The sequence below is a fragment of the Euleptes europaea genome, chromosome 6 (genome assembly GCF_029931775.1).
Source record: "Euleptes europaea isolate rEulEur1 chromosome 6, rEulEur1.hap1, whole genome shotgun sequence".
In the NCBI taxonomy this organism is placed as follows: Eukaryota; Metazoa; Chordata; class Lepidosauria; order Squamata; family Sphaerodactylidae; genus Euleptes; species Euleptes europaea.
Window position 1 is genome coordinate 8,133,046 of NC_079317.1, and position 21,297 is coordinate 8,154,342.

Sequence of the window (21,297 nt, forward strand, 5' to 3'; positions counted from 1 at the left end):
GGAACATCATTTCATGCTGCTGGTATTTGATTCTGGCTTTGATCGTCCTGCTACCAGCACTTCCCAAAGCTCAATGCGTTATTAGCACAGCGCCTGGCGAGCACCGAAAGGGTGTGGGCGCAACCAAAGAGCCACACAACACATTTTACAGTGGCTTTCTCAGCATCGTTTGCAACTTAACCTCTGCAATCGAGGTATCTTCCACCCAGCACAACCTCAGGCAATTTTTTTAAACAGCAAGGAAAAAAAGGCTGATCTTGGGCGAAGTCAGAGTGAAGCAGAGAAGGAAATCCGCAAAGGCCTAAATATTCTTCCCGGCAGCTTTATTTAAGACTGAAAGAGACTCTGTAGGTTGCAGCGCCCCACACCAGAGAAAACAGAATGCCTACATGTAGACACACAAAAAGTGGCACGTAATGAAAGCAACTCTTTCAAGCAGTTGCATGAAAAATGTACTGAATATAACTTTCATCCATTAATCTCAATAGGAGTTCTGCCACTAACTTCATCCGGTTGACGACTGCTCCCTTAGCACAAGAAAACAAAATGGAAAGGACCCCAGGAATGCGGCTAGAATTTCCTGCTTAGTTTATCTCCAGCTTTTAAAGCTATTAAAATCCCGGGATTTCAGGATCTGCTAATTCCCCGAACCCTGAACATGTCAAGTCCGGCTCACACCTGGCAGAACAGCAAACGTGGATGGAGCGGCTGACAGCACCTGGACCTGACGCTTTACTGACTTTTCTTGGGGCGTTTTAAAAGCCATTTGGAAGGAAATGGGCGCACCAAGCATATTGTTTTGGGCGTGTGCTTTATGAATTTTAATAATAAAAACTGCAGCCGTTGTCGCAGGAAGCCCAGGTCTTCCCTCACGGCGCTGTGTTTGCTGTGAGCAGCGGTGCATTTGGCCAGCATTCAAAGAGCAATATGTCGTCACCAGAAAAATGTGATTTCCCCCCACACCACGGTCTAGTGACGGCCAATGGAATTCTTCTTCTTTCCCAAGTCTGTAGCATATGCCAACAGGGTAAGAAAAGCTTCACAGCAATTTTTAACCGGGGTCCTTCAGACACCTGGGGAAAGCTACAGACCGGAGGGAAGGGGGCATTCGGGACTTTGGGGGACACAAATTCAGGATTATAGACAGCCCTTTCTCTCTATCAGCAAAGGCTTCTTGGGAGAGTTGGTTTAGACTTGCTCACCCATCCTGTGGTTAAAAATCCCCCGGTTTCTTCCCAAGCCCCTCCAAAATCTGGCACAGAACAGGAGTAAAAAGCTGTTTTAACCGATTTTGTAATTCTGTTTATGGTATACTGATGTAAATGCCTAATAAAGGTGATGATGATGATGATGATAACATTAAGCGGTTGGTAGCAAAATAAAACTGGATCCGGGTGGCATCTTTTCAGTCTAACAAATTCTGTTAGTCATTAAGGTGCCCCTGGACTCCTGAGCCATATAAAACAAATTGTCCTTTCTGGAGTGCTTTTTTAAAAAAAACTTGTAGTTCGGGGAACATTTGATGATAAAGTTGTTAACTGGGTAGGCAGAAGTGGATTAAAGGTTAAGAACCACTTGAACACATGAAGCTGCCTTATACGGAATCAGACCCTTGGTCCATCAAAGTCAGTATTGTCTACTCAGACTGGCAGCGGCTCTCCAGGATCTTAGGCAGGGGTCTTTCATATCACCTACCTGCTGGAGATTGAACCTGGGACCTTCTGCATGCCAAGAAGATGTTCTACCACTGAGCCACGGCCCCTCCCCTAAAATTAACCGCCCAACGTGGGGTTCGAACCCACGACCCTGGGATGAAGAGTCCCATGCTCTACCAACTGAGCTTGCCGGGTGATATATAAAACAAATACAAAACTTTGCTACACGTTCCCACCACCTTCAGTATACTGTTTACACAGAGACATTGTAAGATCCCCAAACAGAGCTACCACCATACTCTGTTATTCTACCAGCCTTTTCCTTTCAGCGAATACAACCTGTTTCGCCAAGCTACTCTTCATTATCTTTTCCAGAACAGTATTCTTCATTAGGCCTAGCCTTCTGTTTTGAAAGGAGCAGAACACAAGATTTTATTGGTTCTTGTAGGTTATCCGGGCTGTGTAACCGTGGTCTTGGTCTTCCAAGACCACGGTTACACAGCCCGGATAACCTACAAGAACCAATGAACTCTGACCATGAAAGCCTTCGACAAAATTTTAGCTTGTAAATCTAGCTCACGCTAATCTTGAAAAATCTCAGCTTGACTGATTTTTCTCTGAGCCTGACCATAAGAAATTTTTAATGTTCAGTCCATTTTCATTAAGATTCTGTGGCCTGCATCCAACAAGATCAGCTTGGAAAAGGCCTTGCCAAGTGGGACTTTCCCCCCTCCCACGTCAACTTCAGTAGGCTCTGTCCTTGGGGGGCAGGGCAGTAAATACTCCAGAATTGTGTTAAATTGTGGAACTCCCTGCCCCAGGATGTGGTGATGACTGCCAGCTTGGAGGGCTTTAAGAGGGGAGTGGACATATTCATGGAGGAAAGGGGTATTCATGGCTATTAGTTAGAATGGATATTAGTCATGCTGCATACCTATTCTCTCTAGTATCAGAGGAGAATGCCTATTACAGACTGCCGGACTTGATGGGACTTGGTTTGATCCAGCAGGGCCTTTCTTATGTTCTTATGTTCAGAATAACACTAAGGGCCCAGTAGTGGCCTGAAGTGGGAGGAAGTAATCTGGGAAATCACTGGCCCCTCTCCAAAAGATGGATGTGCCATTACGTTTTTGGGAGGGGCCGTGGCTCAGTGGCAGAGCATCTGTTTGGCGTGCAGAAGGTCCCAGGTTCAATCCCTGGCATCTCCAGTTAAAGGGACTGGGCAAGTAAGTGAAGTGAAAGACCTCAGCCCGAGACCCTGGAGAGCCGCTGCCAGTCTGAGTGGACAATACTGACTTTGATGGACCAAGGATCTGGTTCAGTAGAAGGCAGCTTCACGTGTGACCTGTGTGGTTCGAGACAAGCCCTTATCAGCAACGTTTTCTGGAGGGTCTCTGAAAATGGGAACAAACATTGAAGGCCATCTAGACTATTTTGGTACTATGTCATCCGAAATGAATATCTGGAAATGAGTAACTGTGCTTCTCGTCTATTAAAGATGACAAATTTTACATGTTCACTGAGTGGTAGTTGGGCAAAGGGAAATAATGAATGGAACAGCAACGGAAGTAAGAACTGAAAACAGTCTATTATTCACCTTGTTCACAGCATTTTCCAACAACTGACATTTTATAAGAGTACAGAAGCGGACACTAAAAGGCAACAAACACCCTAAGCATTACTACCTCCAGCACCTACAATCAAAGTCATCTCTCCACTGACAACATGAGAAATGCCATAATTTGTCACAAATGCCTTTAAGAAAACACAGCGTTCAGATGTGAACAAAAGAAAAGGTACACAGTTTCTTTTAAAGTTCTGGTTTCAAATAAGGTGTTTCACATTCCCTTTCCATGTTCTGGAAAACAAGGTGACCTCAAAAAAAGAACAGAGCTCCCAAACCTTGGACTGCTGTGTGCAAAAACTGTATTTTAGTGGGGACAGCTTTTCATATCGCCACAAAATCAGCTGCATCTGCCCCCATTCTTTTTTCTGCACAAACTTGTCAAGAAGTAGAGGAGGCATTGTAACCTTTGTATCTGGCCATGCCAACAAAGAAGGGCCCCCAAATCCACCCCATTAATCATAGCATCACAGAGTTGGAAGGGACCACCAGGGTCATCTAGTCTAACCCCCTGCACAATGCAGGAAATGTTCTTATCTGCTCTAACCTCCTGGAATTTGGCCAGTCAGCAAGCAACACCGGGTATCAAGAGAAGCTTCGGTCAAATGTGTGCGCATACATAGGTTAGGGACTTCAAAAGGAAGTGTGAGTCAGGCGGTACAAAAACTGGAACAAATTAACCTGTCTTGCTCCCCACCCCCTGCTGCATAACCATGATTTTGTTAAGTCACATTTTGAATATGCAACAGGAATGGCAGGATATCAGTCTAACAGTTGAAGTACAATGTTCAACATCTTTATAAATGATCTGGATGAAGGAATAAAGGGGATGCTTATTAAATTTGCAGACGATACTAATCGGGAGGGGTGGCAAATATGGTAGAAGACAGAGCCAGGATACAGGATGATCTTGACAGGCTGGAGAATTGGGCTAAAACTAATAAAAAAGCACTTAAACAGAGATAAGTGTAAAGTCCTGCATTTAGGTAGGAAAAATCAAATGCATAATTATAGGATGGGAGAGACTTGTCTTAGCAGTAGTGTGTGCAAAAAGAATCTAGGGGTCTTAGTAGACCAAACACTGAACATGAGTCAGAGGTGTTGCAGTAGCTAAAAAGCAAGTGCCGTTAAGTGCCGTCAAATGCGATCTTGGGTTGCATCAACAGATGTACAGTGTCCAGATCACGCAAAGTGATGGTGTTGCTTTACTCTGCTCTGGTTAGACCCCACCTAGAGTACTGTGTTCAGTTTTGGGCACCACAATTTAAGAAGAATGTTGACAAGCTGGAACGTGTCCAGAGGAGGGCAACGAAGATGGTGGGGGGTCTGGAGACCAAGTCCTATGAGGAAAGGTTGAAGGAGCTGAGTATGTTTAGCCTGAAGAGGAGAAGACTGAGAGGGGATATGATAACCATCTTCAAGTACTTGAAGGGCTATCATAGAGAAGAGGGTGCCAAGTTGTTTTCTGTTGCCCCAGAAGATCGGACCAGAACCAATGGGTTGAAATTACATCAAAAGAGTTTCCGTCTAGATGTCAGGAAGAATTTTCTAACAGAGAGGTTCCTCAGTGGAACAGGCTTCCTCGGGAGGTGTGAGCTCTCCTTCCCTGGAGCCTTTTAAGCAGAGGCTAGATGGCCATCTGTCTGCAATGCTGATTCTATTACCTTAGGCAGTTCGTAAGAGGGAGGGCATCTTGGCCATCTTCTGGGCATGGAGTAGGGAGTCACTGGGGGTGTGTGGGGAAGGTGGTTGTGAACTTCCTGCATTGTGCAGGGGGTTGGACTAGATGACCCTGGTGGTCCCTTCCAACTCTATGATTCTATGACTAAGTAGAAAAGTAACTGGAGAAGCCAAATTGCTCTTCTTTTTCAAAAGGGTGGGGGAGGAGGAATGAGGTCAAAGTTACTTCGCGCGCTGCTCGGAAGAGGACCAAGAAAGCGACATTAACCAAACATGGCGTCACCTACAGCAGGTGCTTGTACAACAAGGCCTTGGTGAGAAAGAAAGAATTTCCTTTTCCGGAGAGCAGGGCTCGTTTCTGCTTCATCGGCGAGTAACAAGCTGCTCTCCGCTCAGCGACTGTAAAGCTTTTACATAACCTATTATGAAACACCACCCGGCACCTCTCACTATTTATCCATTCGCTATTTATAAAGATCCTGGAGTGCAGTTGCCTTCACAGAACGGCTGCCACCAGCGTATATTATTGGCTATTAAAGGCTTTACCAACCGCTTTAAATAAAAGTGTCCGAGCCATAATGCAAAGCAACCCCAGGTTGACAGAGTCACTTGAATTCAACCGCTTGACTTTTCCTATACAAGAAGAGTTGGTTTTTGGATGCCGACTTTCTCTACCTGATAGTAGTTCTCAACCTTTTATGCTCCATTACCCCCTTTCACCATTGTTTCGAATATAATTCCCCACTTCCCAAGATAGTCTAACAGTTATTAAAAACAAATCAGTTTTAAAGATTGTACATAATCTACAGGGCATCACACTTTGCTGAATAGTGGTCCCAGTTCCCCCCCTGGAACCCTAAAATTCCCCCCTTGTTGAGAACCCCCCTTGTTGAAGAATCAAACCGGCTTACAATCACCTTCCCTTCCCCTCCCCACAACAGACGCCCTGTGAGGTAGGTGGGGCTGAGAGAGTGTGACTAGCCCAAGGTTGCCCAGCTGGCTTCTTGTGGAGGAGTGGAGAAACCAACCCGGTTCATTAGTGTCCGCCGCTGATATGGAGGAACAGAGAATCAAACCCAGTTTTCCAGATTAGAGTCTGCCATTCATGTGGAGGAGTGGGAAATCGAACCCGGTTCTCCAGATTAGAGTCCACAGCTCCAAACCAAGACTGCTGGACTTGATGGGCCTTGGTCTGATCCAGCATGGCCTTTCTTATGTTCTTATATTCTTATCTAGCCTTTCATCCATCAAGGAATTCAATTCAGCAGCGTTGAGGTTCCAGAGTTTTTCCCATCCACGCACTGACCAGGTCTTAGCTTCTGCCTCATGTGCCCTCAAGACCACGGGGGGATGCAAGGGCAGAATGCCACCGGATCTCGGTCTTTTATTGATTCTGAAGTCTAATGCTCTAGGAGAACCAAGATCTTTTGTTGTGTGTGTTTGTTTTTAATATCAAGCTGAAAATTATTTTCAAGAACAAAGCACGAATTCTCACACCTTTGCAGTGGGAATTTGGAAGCCACGGCACTCCCAAACATGCAAAAATCATTCCTAGCCCATCATCATTTTGTTTCAGGCTGCTTAAGCTCTTAGAAAAGCTGTCCAAAAAGTTTTTTTTAAAAAAAAATCCTTTCAATGCGGGGAAAGAGCACTAGCTGCAACCCATTTCATTGCGGCTCTCTGGGCAAGCATCCAGATGCTGTACCTTACGTAGCGATTTAAAAAGCACAAAAGCTCTTTCATGAGGGTTCAAAGAAAGTGCAAAAGAGCAACGTTGAACCCGGCATCTCTTCCCGGTTCCAAGTTCTGAAATGCAGAACACTGAAGGATTTTAATCACCGCCTCACATTCTGCTTTTATTGTCTAGTAACAAAAGCCAACACGCTGCATATTAAATTCAAGGTACATAAAATGGGATGAGGACGAAGCTGTTTTTTCAGGTAACAAGGTGCCTCAGGCAAGCTCGATAAGCCTTTGGCAAGTCTCGAGGCGTTACAAAATCCAGATGTCAGAAAATATCGTACTGGATGCGTTTCCAGTGTCTCGTCCTCCCTAATATCATGAGGAAAAACTGTGTGAGAAAGAAATGCACACACAAATGTAAATGTCAGCCTTTATTTCTAAGATCCGGCAGTCTGGCCAGATACACAAAGCAAGGCCTTGAAATGTTATATGTGATGCCCAAGAGGCTGAATCTATAGTGTCAAGCAACCGAAGGGGAAAAGTTTCAACTTGAAGAGTCATATGAAGAGGAGAGGTGGCCCACGCCTCTGACGTCATATGACGAGAAATGCCCACGTCTCGGAATTTGTGCTGTGAAGCAAAATCATTCCACTAACCAATACAGCACAATGGCTATATATTAATAATCAGTCTCATTTACACATAATATATTCACTAACACCAAATTGATAACAGCAAAAATGCAACAAAAATACAGCTGGACTAGCTACGAACGCTGGAGTGCTCACCATGCATTAGAACCACTAAAAAAAAAATACCCTATCATTTCCTATTATGCCACAAAGACTTATTTTTCTACAAAGAAAGCGCTGCTGGTTATGAAAATTTGGCTACCCTTCCACCTGAATTCATGAAATTCTGGCAGACTTCAGACCTCCAATAGCTCTTTTCTTCCTAAGCAGGAATTATTTGCATGCTCTTCACACATACACACATACACAGTCCTTTATATTTGTTTTATATATTTTTCATAATTCCTTTTGCCATTATTTGGGCTCTTTGTAAGTCTTTTTGTATTGGAAGAAAGCAAAGCTGCCTCTTCCTCTGGGAAGAGGGCAAATTCAATCCTTAATGCAAGAGAACAGCTCAATTAGATAATATGAGAGAGAAAAGCAAATACACTTGATATTTGGGGGGGAAAACAGCTATAAACAGAATTTTCTGTTCTGCTCAGTGATAAAACAGGATACCGTCTTCTGTGACAAAACCCCTCTTAAACCCATTTCATTTCAATTATTATTATCCAGCAGTAAACTGGGAGGTTCATGCCAGTTAGAAAATGGGCCACCAACAGATAAAGACAGGTATTTTGAGAAGGCAGAACGGCAACAGCCGCTGCGGCCTCCTGACCGCTCTAGGGCAACGACTGAGCCGTCGCGGTAATCTCTGGCTTTTGGGGGGCGGCCAATGTTCAGGCGGCAGCTAACAGACGCTTGGCATTCCTACTTCAAGTTTTGAGCATGTATTTTTTTAGATGTCCCCTCTACAAGTCAGCCCGCTTCAATATTATTGACCCTTTGATTAGGGGAAAGGGCTCTGTTGAAGAGGGTGAATGGGCCAAAAGGTTTCTGTTGGGAGACAGCTCACCAATCACCACCCAGGTTGCAAAATATTGTGCCGCAGCAATGAAGCTACGTCGCCTCAATGTTCCCTAATCTGTGGAAGTGTAAAATTGGGTGATTCCTAATTTTGTTGGCCTTGGTTGTAAACATCTACTCTGTATGGTCAGTTTCTGTTTTATCTGTTTTATCTGGCATATTAGCCGCAAATAAAATTTATTTATTTATTATTATTATTCCTACTACGAGTTGAGCCGATCCTGGAGGTCCCTTCCAACTCTATGATTCTATCACCTCTAAAGGGACCAGAGAGCGAGCATGCTTCTTCTCTTTGAAGGGGGGAATGGAGAGAGCCAGAGGTAGATGAAGACATTTCTCTGCTTAAGCCCCCCAAAACTGAAGAATACTGGAGAAGATTTGGGTGAGGAGGGGTCTCCCTTGCCTCATGTAGGACTTCTTATATAAAAATATTATTAAAACAATTCCCACCCACCCCCAATCCCCATTCTTTGCAGGCTCCATGCTTACAAAATACTATCACCAATGTAAACTGACAAGCCAAGACCGTCTTCAGGCAAATCTTTCAACATCAGAAGAATAATGAAATACACAGAAGAACGAGAAGACGGCAAACCCAACAAACGCAGCCAAGTCACCACCTGCAAGGTCAGCGTTATCTTCCAAACCCAGAGAATCAGCCACATACCTTGGATGCTTGAGGTGTTGAAATCACATGAACAGTGCTGGGTTTGACGCCATTTGCTTTGGGCCGTTTATAGAGAGCAAACCTGCTTTTCCTACGCCCTCTGTCGCCATTAGGAAGGGAGCCATTGTACCTAGGAGAAACACAAATACAGGTGTTATTTCGGGCCCTTTGGTAAAAGTGGAAGAAAGAGTTGGAAGCGGATCTATCGAGGAACCATAAAGCGTGCATAAGGTTTTATGTTCTGCAGCAATAAAAAGCTCACTTCTGAGACCCAGCCAATAAATACTGCTTTTATTCCAAAGCATTTGAAGATCTGGCTAGGATTCCTGGCTCAGCAGGTTACTCTCTAATAAACTTCTCGATGGAACAGCAAAAAGATTCTGTGTACTTCTCCAGTAGCACAACCAGAATTTCTGCTAATCCAACAGAAAGGGGCTAGTGTTAGGTATTTCTAGCCAACGAGGATTATCCAGGTGGGTCCAGGCTGTAGTAAACAACTGATAGAAAAAGGAGGTCCTATTTTATTTATTTCCTTACTTTCTTTATAGTCCGCCTTTCACTTTAAAAGAGTTGGTCTTTTTTTTTTTTTTTTTGGCCTTTTGAAGAAGAACGTACAGTTTTAGAAAGTGACGAGAAAGCTGCACAGAGAGCAACTGGGAGAAACAAATCACCAGGAGCAGATGGGATATCTATACAGCTATTTCAAGCTGTATTTTAGAAAGAGAGCCCATCAAAATCTTGACAAGAATATGCCAACAAATATGGAAAACAAAACAATGGCCCACAGACTGGAAGTGGTCAATTTACATTCCAATTCCCAAAAAAGGAGACGTCAAAGATTGCAGCAACTATTGGACCATTGCATTAATTTCTCATGAAAGTAAAATGATGCTCAAAATCTTACAACAAAGACTTACCATTTATGGAACAAGAAATGTCTGATGTTCAAGCTGGATTCAGAAAAGGCAGAGGCACTAGAGATCATATCGCAAATTTACTTTGGTTACTGGAGCATATGAGAGAATTTCAGAAGAAAACCAGCTTGTGTTGTATAGATTACAGCAAAGCTTCTGACTGTGTGAATCATGGAAAACTATGGTTGGTTTTAAAAGAAATGGGTGTGCCATAGCATTTGACTGTTTTGATGAGCAATCTGTTAAAGGAGAAAGTGCCAAAGCAGGACTACAGCTGAACATCAAGAAGACAAAAGTAATGACTACAGGAGAATTACTAAACTTTAAGGTAGACAATGAGGAAATTAAAATTGTTCCAGACTTTCTATTGCTTGGTCCTATCCTCAACCAAAAGGGAGACTGCAGCCAAGCAATCAGGAGACTGAGACTGGGAAGCTCCATGAAGGAGCTACAAAAGATTCTGAAGTGTAAGGAGGTGTCACTGGCCACCAAGACTAGATTAATTCATGCCATCGTATTCCCTATTACTATGTATGGGTGTGAAAGCTGGACAATGAAGAAAGCTGACAGGAAGAAAGTAGATTCCTTTGAAATGTGGTGCTGGAGGAGAGTGTTACGGATACCGTGGACTGCCAAAAAAAAAAAGAGAAAGAAATCAAATCAAGCCTGAATGCTCCCTAGAAGCTAAAGTGACTAAACTGAGGCTATCGTACTTTGGTCACATAATGAGAAGACAAGAGTCACTGGAAAAGACAATCATGCTAGGAAAAGTTGAGGGCAGCAGGAAAAGAGAAAAACCCAACGTGAGATGGATTGACTCTATAAAGGAAACCACAGCCCTCAGTTTGCAAGACCTGAGCAAGGCTGTTAATGATAGGATATTTTTCATAGGGTCGCCATGAGTTGGAAGCGACTTGATGGCACTTTAACACACACACACACGATAGTCCCCCTCAGGAAGCCATCTTGAAACCAGCCAATGTTTAACTATCATCAGACAGCAAACACGTCCTTTTAAGAATGAGTGAACAATTATTTGGTTGTGTTTTTTTTTAATGATACAACTTTTTAAATCTGTACTCATTTCAATCCAGCTTCAAGCATCTTTTGAGATTGAAACTGTTGGCTACCATGACGGATATCCTTCACCAGAACAGAAGCAGAAGCACAGGAGTATGAATGTATGGAGTCTCTAGGACCTGGCAGAAGCTTTCAATGCCATCTACTGCGGTTCTGTTCCCATTTGGCTGACCAGAACCAGAAAGTGAACATAAGGAAAGCAATGCTGGATCAGACCCAGGCCCATCAAGTCCAGCAGTCTGTTCACACAGTGGCCAACCAGGTGCCTCTAGGAAGCCCACAAGCAAGACGATTGCAGCAGCATTGTCCAGCCTGTGTTCCACAGCACCAAATATAATGGGGATGCTCCTCTGATACTAGAGAGAATAGGTGTGCATCATGACTAGTATCCATTTTGACTAGTATCCATGGATAGCCCTCTCCTCCATGAACATGTCCACTCCCCTCTTAAAGCTCTCCAAGTTGGCAGCCATCACCAAACCTGGGGCAGGGAGTTACACAATTTAACTACGTGTTGTGTGAAGAAATACTTCCTTTTATCTGTTTTGAATCTCTCACCCTCCAGCTTCAGCAGATGACCCCATGTTCTAGTATTATGAGAGAGGGAGAAAAGCTTCTCCCTGTCCACTTTCTCCAAATCATGCATAATTTTATAGACCTCTATCATGTCTCCCCTTAACCGCCTTCTTTCCAAGTTAAACAGCCCTCAGCATTTTAACCGCTCCCCATAGGGCAGTCGCTCCAGTCCCCTGATCATTTTGGTTGTTCTTTTCTGCACCTTCTCAAGCTCTGCAATATCCTTTTTCAGATGTGGTGACCAAAACCGTACACAGTATTCCAAGTGATTCTGGAGAACAGAGAAACATATTTCATTGATTTGTAAAGTGGGATGGGGCAGGGAATTGAAGCCAGAAACACAATTCAAATATAAAATCAAGTTGTGAATGCATGTGATTGGCTTTGCAGGTCAAATCAAAACTTAACGTAAGATCCTTATTTATGTGTCGCCTCTCACAGGATGGAAGGGATATTGTCATCAACAATCTGACATGGCCGTGAGAAGTAGCGATAACATGTCCCAGTGACTTCAATGGACAAGGGTTACATTCTGTCAACATAATTTTCACACACTTTGAATATAACATTTACACTACACTTGATCATTTTGCTAATCAAATATTTCAGTTCAAGTATTTGTTGCTATTAACATGAGGTACTTTTAGAATTTACTAATGTTTTTAAAAAAGCATACCAAATCAGTAGAAAAAAGCAAGAGTCCAGTAGCACCTTTAAGACTAACAAAATTTCTGGCAGGGTATGAGCTTTTGTGAGTCACTTCTTCAGATACGAAATCAGTCTGTGCTCTTTCTTTGTAGGATTTTAGAGTTTTCTCTGACTACCTCACATTACCGAGCATGAGTAGCTTACTCTACCAGAGCACAGGGTGTAAATAAGAAGAAGAGTTGGTTTTTATATGCCGACTTTCTCTACCATTTAAGGGAGACTCAAACCGGCTTACAAGCGCCTTCCCTTCTCCCCACAACAGACACCCTGTGAGGTAGGTGGGGCTGAGAGAGCTGTGACTTGCACAAGGTCACCCAGATGGCTTTGTGTGTAGGAGCGGGGAAACAAATCCAGTTCACCAGATTAGCCTCCGCCGCTCGTGTGTAGGAGTGGGGGAATCAAACCCGGTTCTCCAGGTCAGACTCCACCGCTCCAAACCACCACGCTGGCTCTCAGTCTATGGATTAGTTCTCATGATACACTCCGCAGCAAGTCAGTGATCACTGGGAATTCAGAGCACTTTTTACTATTGCAACCTACATGACCCAATAGACCCTCATGCCTCGGGAGGGGGAGAAGAGAGGCTGAGCAGTTCAGGAACTGCTCAAAGAACATAACCGAGGAGGATCTACCTTGGCTGCACTGCGCTGAAGATCTGGTCCTTTGCACAGAAACCGTAACTCCACACTGGAGCCTTTAAAGCTACACATTTCCTCAGCTGCTACGGGGATCCACGGTTCTTTTAACTAGATTAACACAGGAGCGACGGTAAAGCACCGCAGCAGCAAAGTCACTTTCATTCGTCATGCTCACATTACAATCAACTGCAATCACCAAATGCAAACACAGCTGTAGAAATTATCGCATTCTAGCGGTGGGTCTTGAAAGTAGTCCCTGCGCATAGAAATTGTGTTGCTTTTTTAAAAATAAAATAAAAGCCAGCAGGCCTTGTCCCACCCACAAAAGAGGAGGCAGCAATCACAGGAGGAGAACAGGTATGATGGGAGCTGGCACCAGACGTGGGCCCAGAGATACTGCAACATCCAAAAGTCCGAAAATACCCTTCTGCCCATACTGTGCTAACGTGATGGCAGCATTCTGCCCCAGCAGCAGCTGGGTCACCTTGAGCTGGTCACAGCTTTCTCAGCCCCGCCCACCTCACAGGGTGTCTGTTGTGGGGAAAGGAAGGGAAGGGGATTTGTAAGCCGGTTTGAGTCTCCCTTAAGTGGTAGAGAAAGTCGGCGTATAAAATCTAACTCTTCTTCAGTGCCACTGAGTGGCATGAGCCAAGGGGCTTCCAAGGCAGACGGGCAGACTTGCTGGGGCTGGCCTCTGCTCCCCCCTCGCTGCCAATGGCACACTGGGAAACTTCCTAGCATGACAAATGGCCGGTTCACCGTTCCCCGCTGTAAGGAGGGCTGTCGCCCATCAGTCTTAACCACTGGCTGCCATGTGCTATGCGCCTCCACACCTCTCACATCCCAATACTACTTGCAAGTATTTAAATAAATTGCTGCTACATGCAAGCAAGCACTCTTTGTGGACCAGCCTGCCCTGGTTTTCATTGCATCTTTTTCCCCTCATAAATTAATCACAGACCTGATATTTCTTCTCCGCCCCCTGCCCCTGTAATTAAAAAAGGTAAAGGTCCCCTGTGCAAGCACCGGGTCATTCCTGACCCATGGCGTGACGTCACATCCCGACGTTTCCTATGCAGACTTTGTTTACGGGGTGGTTGCCAGTGCCTTCCCCAGTCTTCTTCCCTTTACCTCCAGCAAGCTGGGTACTCATTTACCGACCTCGGCTAAGCCAACCATTTTACCGACCCCGGCTGAGCCAACCTTGAGCCGGCTACCTGAAACCAACTTCCCTTGGGATCCAACTCAGGTCGTGAGCAGAGCTTGGACTGCAGTACTGCAGCTTACCACTCTGCGCCACGGGGGGCCCATAATTAGACAGGCAGGCAGGCAGGCAGGCATCCAAGTCACCAATCGAAGGACCATGGCCCATCAGTTATGTTTCACCAGGAACTCAGAAATGAGACTCTCTAAGAAGCTGAACAAGATGGTACTGTTCGTTGAGGTGGCAAAAACACTGCAAGTGAAGCTACTGTTCATGATCTCTGAAATTCAAAATGGGAAAAGATGTCACGCTACTCAGACTACCACTTCAATTGTTCAAGAAAGTCCTTTGAGCAGTGAAAAACCCTTATGAAACTATCCACAACTGCTTTGATGGAAAACTCTTCTGCCGACGGCTTTGATGGAAAACTCTTCAATTGCCCTATAAAACACAGCAATCTCCAAGAAGTATGCAGGCTAGCTTCAGCATGCCAGAATCAATTTGATGCTTCAGCTTCGCCAAAAAAAAAAACATAAGAGTAACGATTCACGCTCAGCGGCTTGCAGAAAGACATCAGAGCGGCAGTCCAAATCAGTTCACGCACATGATCTGTGTTGTGCTACAACACCCAACAACTCCTGAAGTATCCTAAAGTTTTATCTGTCACACAGACACACACGCATCCCTTAGCCATATGGGTGTTTAGCTCAAATATTTTACAGTCATGCTGTACAAATAACATACACCAACGGCACAATTCCTCCAAGACTTCAAATCAAACTATGCATGTAGTTTTAACAAGTAGGGTCCAGGTTTCCAGAACCTAATTTGCCTTCCCTGCAGCCACAGGGAAATGGTTTTTAAAGGACCACAGGGGCTGGGGACTGTGGGGGGGACCTCCGGCCCCCCACCCACTGTTTTGAGCCAAAAGGCCCAGCAGAGCAGATATCTGCCACCATTTTGGATTGGTACATGCACAGGATACAGAACATGCAGCTCCAAAGTGCGCCTAAGAACACCCCCCCCCATCCCAGGCATTTTGGCTCAGGAAAACGGCACAGAAGAGGCAGGTGCCCCTCCGTGCCATGATGAACCAGGCCCCTAGAGAACTTTTAAAAAGCAATTCCCCTGCAGTTATTCAGTTCAATAATGGGCAATGACAGGTTTTTCCCAGAAAGGTGAGGACCTCCATTTCCATATCGTATATTCCATATCGGAGAGCCAGCATGGTATTGTGGTTAAGAGCGGCGGTTTGGAGCAGTGGACTCTAATCTGGAGGACCGGGTTTGATTCCCCCACTCCTCCACATGAGCGGCAGAGGCTAATCTGGTGAACTGGATTGGTTTCCCCACTCCTCCACACAAAGCCAGTTGGGTGACCCTGGGCTACTCACAGTTCTCTTAAGAGCTCTCTCAGCCCCACCTACCTCACAGGGTGTCTGTGGTGGGGAGGGGAAGGGAAGGTGATTGTAAGCTGGTTTGATTCTCCCTTAAGTGGCAGAGAAAGTCGGCATATAAAAGCCAATTCTTCTTCGTAACCCGATCCTGATATGGTATGACTCTGTCTTGCCAAGTGCCACTCGCTCTATACACTGGGGCCGAAGAAGAAGAGTCGGTTTTTACACTCCAATTTTCTCTATCAAAAGGAATCTCAAACCAGCTTACAATCACCTTCCCTTCCCCTCCCCACAACAGACACCCTGTGAGGTAGGTGGGGCTGAGAGAGCTCAAAGAGAAATGTGATTAGCCCAAGGTCCCCCCAGCTGGCCTCAAGTGCAGGAGTGGGGAAACCAACCCGGTTCACCAGATCAGAGTCCACCTACTCATGTGGAGGAGTGGGGAATCAAACCCGGTGCACCAGATTAGAGTCCACCGCCCTTAACCACCACACCGGCTCTCAAGAGTTTCACAAACTTTCTGAGTGCATTAACATGGAGGTTTGAGAAAAATGTTTTTATCCCTCATTAACGCGTTCTAAGGCTACCTTGTGACTACGCCTGCTTTGCTGACAAGCATCCTTTGTACTAAGTAACTAAACAGAAATGTTTCTGTTCTCCACAGTCATTTATCATCGCAGCCCCTTGGAATTCCTATTGCTTCCCATTAGCCTCTGGAATCTGCTTGAAAAGTCTTTATTCCAGTTTGTCGCTTTATTTTGCTACTTCAAAAGCTGGTCGCCCAGCAAGGCCTGCAGCTGCTAGAAAGCTCGTAACATTTCTTCCTCTGGGGATGGATAAAAAATATAAAATAAAAGCTGAACAACAAAACATCCTCACGCTGGCTTTCAATACGCCATTAATATTGGAACGACATCTCGTGCGTGGTTTAAAAATATTACCTAATCGCACTGCAGTTCAATTACGCGAAGCTTTAAAAAAAAAAAAAAAGTCCCCCACTATTTGAAGCAATGCCTAGCTATTTGTCTTCATAGCAAGGGGATGCCCCGCTCGGCATTTCTGGAGATTAAATCCTACTTAGGCAAGCAAATAAAAAGTGATGGAAGATCACAACACTCTTCTGAACCTGTAATTCACCCTGACATCTAAAGAACCATGACAGACCGACCCATGTAGCCAGACACACACGGTATTCCGCTAAGTCACGTGGATGAGTATCTGTATCCCAGGAAAAGGCACTTTATGGTCTCTCCCCCACCCCTTATTTCTGAGGCAGCTGCTAAAGCATGCCCAGGTCATTTAGCAAATCCCAAGAGGTAGTCCATTTGCATATTAGAGAGGTCTAAATGCATCCAGTCGCCGGCTTTGTTACCATCAAAGGCCTACATTTATAAAAAAAAACTCTCTAATGTTATGAAGACTCCTAGGAGAGGCATTCCCTGGTACTAACCAGACAGAATCATAGAGTTGGAAGGGTCCGCCAGGGTCATCTAGCTCAACCCCCTGAACAATGCAGGAAATTCACAACTACCTCCCCCCCACACACACACCCCTAGTGACCCCTACTCCATGCCCAGAAGATTGCCAAGGGGCCCTGCCTCTCATCATCTGCTTACGGTCATAGAATCAGCATTGCTGACAGATGGCCATCTAGCCTCTGCTTCAAAACCTCCAGGGAAGGAGAGCTGACCACCTCCCGAGGAGGCCTGTTCCACTGAGGAACCGCTCTAACTGTCAGAAAATTCTTCCTAATATCTAGATGGAAACTCTTTTGATTTAATTTCAACCTGTTGGATGCCAGCTAATTTTTTATAGCTAATTCAGAATATCCTTCTATCTGGGGTTTCAGTCAGTGGAAAGGACCTGAGAGGACAAGGTGATTCTCTGACAGTGATATTCTTTGAAGGGGGTCACCAGTGCAGCTCTTCGGGGGGGGGATCTCTGTTTTGATCATGGATCAAAAGCAGAAGGTTGTGTGCCTTCACTGCCATAGGGATACAGGAGGCAGCAGAAGTGAGAAAGAAGGTAGGTTGTAAGTTGGTTGTGCGACCCCACAGATCAGAGGTGTCGAACTCATTTGTTATGAGAGCTGGATATAACATAAATGTCACTTGCCGGCCGAGATTGAGAGTTTGGGGGGGGGGATGGCTCCCTCAGCTACCTCAGAAGGAGGAGTTGGTTTTTATATGCCGACTTTCTCCAACACTTAAGGAAGAATCAAACTGGCTTACAATCACCTTCCCTCCCCCTCCCCACAAAAGACACCCCCTGAGGTAGGTGAGGCTGAGAGAGCTCGAAGACAGCTGTGACTAGCCCAAGGCCACCCAGCTGGTTTCATGTGCAGGAGTGGGGAAACAAATCTAACTGGTCCCTTATGGAGCCTGCTCCATCCTCAGGTACCAGCCCAGGGGTCTGGAGGTCAATTATCGGGGCCTCCTTTAATGGTACCTTGAGCAGGTTCATGGCATAAGGTGCTAAGGTGTAGAGCTTCTTAACACTGGTGGGAATTTGCTTGCCAGAGGACGGGTTTCCCCACTCCTCTTTGACTGCCCTTAAGAAGAACTCAGGGAAAGGGACAGTATTACTTTGAGTTTGCTTCCTAGGGAAGCATTCCTGAACCCCTTGCTTGCACTTAGGGGTGGGTTCCTCAGAAGGTTCCTGTTCCTCATTAAGGTCCAGAGCTAAGAGCGCCTTGGCCAGCAGACCCTGGAAGTCTTCCCCCGCAAACAGCCTGGGCTGCTGGTCATCTGAAGGGATGAGCTCCTCATCGGAGTCAAATTCGCCCTCTTCGCGTTCCTCTGTATCAGATTCCTGCTCAGAGGAGAGGGAATCTGATTGTACCATGGGAACCTGAATTGTGGCTTTTTTGGCTGCTTTGGTGGCCCATTGCATAACAGGGGCTGTAGGGGGCATGGCATCCTCCCGTCCCATGCTGAGGGAATGAGAGGAGGAGGAAGCTGGCGAAGACTCATGGCCAAGTTCACTAAGTCACTGGCCTCCTTGCTAGAATAAACCCGCCCGCCCATCGCTTGGTTGGAGGAGGGGGGGATGCCATCTCCCGCCGGGAGCGATCCTACCGGTAAACCTGCTGAGTTCAAAGGCTGCGCGTTGGTCACAGGCTGAACTGGGATCGCTCTTTCGGGAGGCGCTGAGTAGGCGGGTCGTACGGCGCCGGCTCTCGGGCTGGAGAAAAATTTGTTGCGCTTTTTGTGTGCCGGTAGCGGCGTGGCTTTTGACGGCTTTTCCTTCTGCTGCGTCGGCAGCGGAGTTACCGTTTCCTTTGCGGCTTGTGCCGCCGCATCTTTCCCCTTCCCTGATGGTCCGCAGGCGCGACCATTGGGAGGGCTTTCCCGCAGGGCGGAATGGACCAGCCCACTCTGGTAATCCTCCACCGAGAGGAGATCGTCCTCTCTCCCGGCCGCGGCGTTGGCCATCTTGTCTACTCTAAAGCCGGGTTGGCTAGAGACGACAGCGAGGAAGTGGGGGGGAGGTCGGGAGGGATAAACAGACTGAGGAACGACACTAGGAGAACGGAACAACAAATATACTTGAGGTCAACGACAAATATACTTAAAGACGACAACAAATACTCTAGAACTAATTCTAAAGCTGGAGCTGAAAGCAGTCACTGCTCTCCTGTTAAAGGCAGGACGGAAACTGGGGATCAAGGGCGGTCTTCCCGCCAAGGAGACAGGAAGTAAAGTTTGGTCCTGCCTCCTGGAAAAAGCGAGAAAACACCCACAGATAAAGATGCCCTTGCCTCGGAGGAGAAAGCATTTAACCAGTGCATGAAGAAAAGGGGAGGGGCTGTGGATCAGTGGCAGAGCATCTGCTTGGCATGCAGAAGGTCCCAAGTTCAATCCCCGGCATTTCCAGTACAAGAGACTAAGCAAGTAAAAAGGTAAAGGTCCCCTGTGCAAGCACCGGGTCATTCCTGACCCATGGGGTGACGTCACATCCCGACGTTTTCTAGGCAGACTTTGTTTACGGGGTAGTTTGCCAGTACCTTCCCCAGTAATCTATGCTTTACCCCCAGCAAGCTGGGTACTTATTATACCAGCCTCAGAAGGATGGAAGGCTGAGTCAACCTTGAACCGGCTACCTGAAACCAACTTCCGTTGGGATCAAACTCAGTTCTTGAGCAGAGCTTGGACTGCAGTACTGCAGCTTACCACTGTGCGAAAGGTGATGTGAAAAACCTCAACCTGAAACCCTGGAGAGCCGCTGCCAGTCTGAGTAGACCTTACTGACTTTGATGGACCAAGGGTCTGATTCAAAATAAGGCAGTGTCATGTTTTCAAAATACATAGAACATCCTCCCAAAAAGAGGGTGAAACAAAATTACTGTCAAATTAACTCGGAAATGAAAACAGCTACACTTTTAGAATGAAAGCTGAGGATCACCCCAATACGTTGAGGATCCCTGCTCTCCCTGCATTGTTTTTTATACTTGGACATATGTTATGCCTTGCTTAATACTTCGTGCTTTGTTCTAGATCTCTTATACTCCTGGTCCTATCACATTTCTTATCAGATGTCTCATCCTGTTGACTGCATCCACTTACACTGTGCAATCTGCCTTGTGTCTCAGTGAGAAAGGCAAACTATGAATAAACTAACTAGTCACTTTTTGTCACTCAGATCAAGCCAATCACTGGAATGGTCCACCGTACTCATAGCATTTTACATTATCATCCAGCAGAAGGTATACCGTGAGATCCCAAATGCCTGCGCAAAAACTGACGATCCTGAAGTTTACAGCAGTAATCTGTCTTTTCCACCAATAATTATCATAGCAGGTACCCATTAGAGCAGAGGTTCACAAACTGTGCTCCGCAAAACATCTCCTAGTGTTCCATGAAGAGATTGGAAAGAAAAATATGACTGTCATTTGGTTTGGTATATAGGTGCTAAGTGAAAATTAGTGCTCCTTGACAAATTTCTCTCCTGACACAAATTTCTCTTGCATGACTCAAAAAGTTTGGGAAACTCTGCATTAGAGGATAAACTATGTTCTAGTGATAGCAGGAAGACAAAAGGCTGACATGAATTCACGATTGGACCTAAAGGGACGGTACTATAAGTGTTATGCTTCACAGATCATAGAAACATAGAGTTGGAAGGGACCACAGGGTCATCTAGTCCAACCCCCTGCACAATGCAGGAAATTCACAACTACCTTCTTCCCACAACCACAGTGACCCCTACTCCACATCCATAAGAAGGGGAAGGAGTCAAGCAGAGAAGCACCCTACTTGCTTTTGCTGCGTCCCATTTGATGCCAGGGACTGCAAGTCAGAGAGATGCCAAAGCAGGGAGTAAAACACTTCGGTTTACTCCATGACGCACAGTGTGCATGTCCCTCCTGTCCCCACTATACAACTGACTGGGACGCAACCACTGCCGCTGTCCTGGTATTCCCTTGCCCTGCACTGAACAGCCAACTGGGGTGCCACCACCATCACACTGGGGTCAGCCCCACACACACACACACACACACACACACACACACACACACACACACACACACTCCCTCACAACTGAACATGAGGCTTGTTTGCAGGATCCCAGATCCTTCTCCAGTGAGTAATGGGGAGAAGCCCTTTTATTTGTATAAAAGCAGTCAACCATTGGTCATAAGAACCTAAGAAAGGCTATGCTGGATCAGACCAAGGTCCATCAGGTCCAGCAGTCTTGTGGCCAACCAGGTGCCTCCAGGAAGTTCACAAACAAGACGACTGCAGCAGCATTATCCTGCCTGCGTTCCACAGCACCTAATATTACAGGACCTCTCCTTAAAAACCTCCAGGGAAG

At 45.8% G+C, this 21,297-nt stretch overlaps 1 protein-coding gene and 1 non-coding gene across 2 annotated transcripts in view; both read right to left on the minus strand.

Moving 5' to 3' along the window:
* PELI2 (pellino E3 ubiquitin protein ligase family member 2) overlaps positions 1–21,297 on the minus strand; it is a 107,667-nt gene that overhangs the window by 46,082 nt on the left and 40,288 nt on the right. The window contains exon 2 of the mRNA XM_056852164.1: positions 8,968–9,097. Within this exon, the coding sequence (XP_056708142.1) occupies positions 8,968–9,097 (130 nt within the window). The remainder of the gene's footprint in view (positions 1–8,967; positions 9,098–21,297) is intronic.
* TRNAK-CUU (transfer RNA lysine (anticodon CUU)) lies at positions 1,778–1,850 on the minus strand. Its single transcript has one exon. It is a non-coding gene; the product is annotated as a tRNA-Lys (tRNA).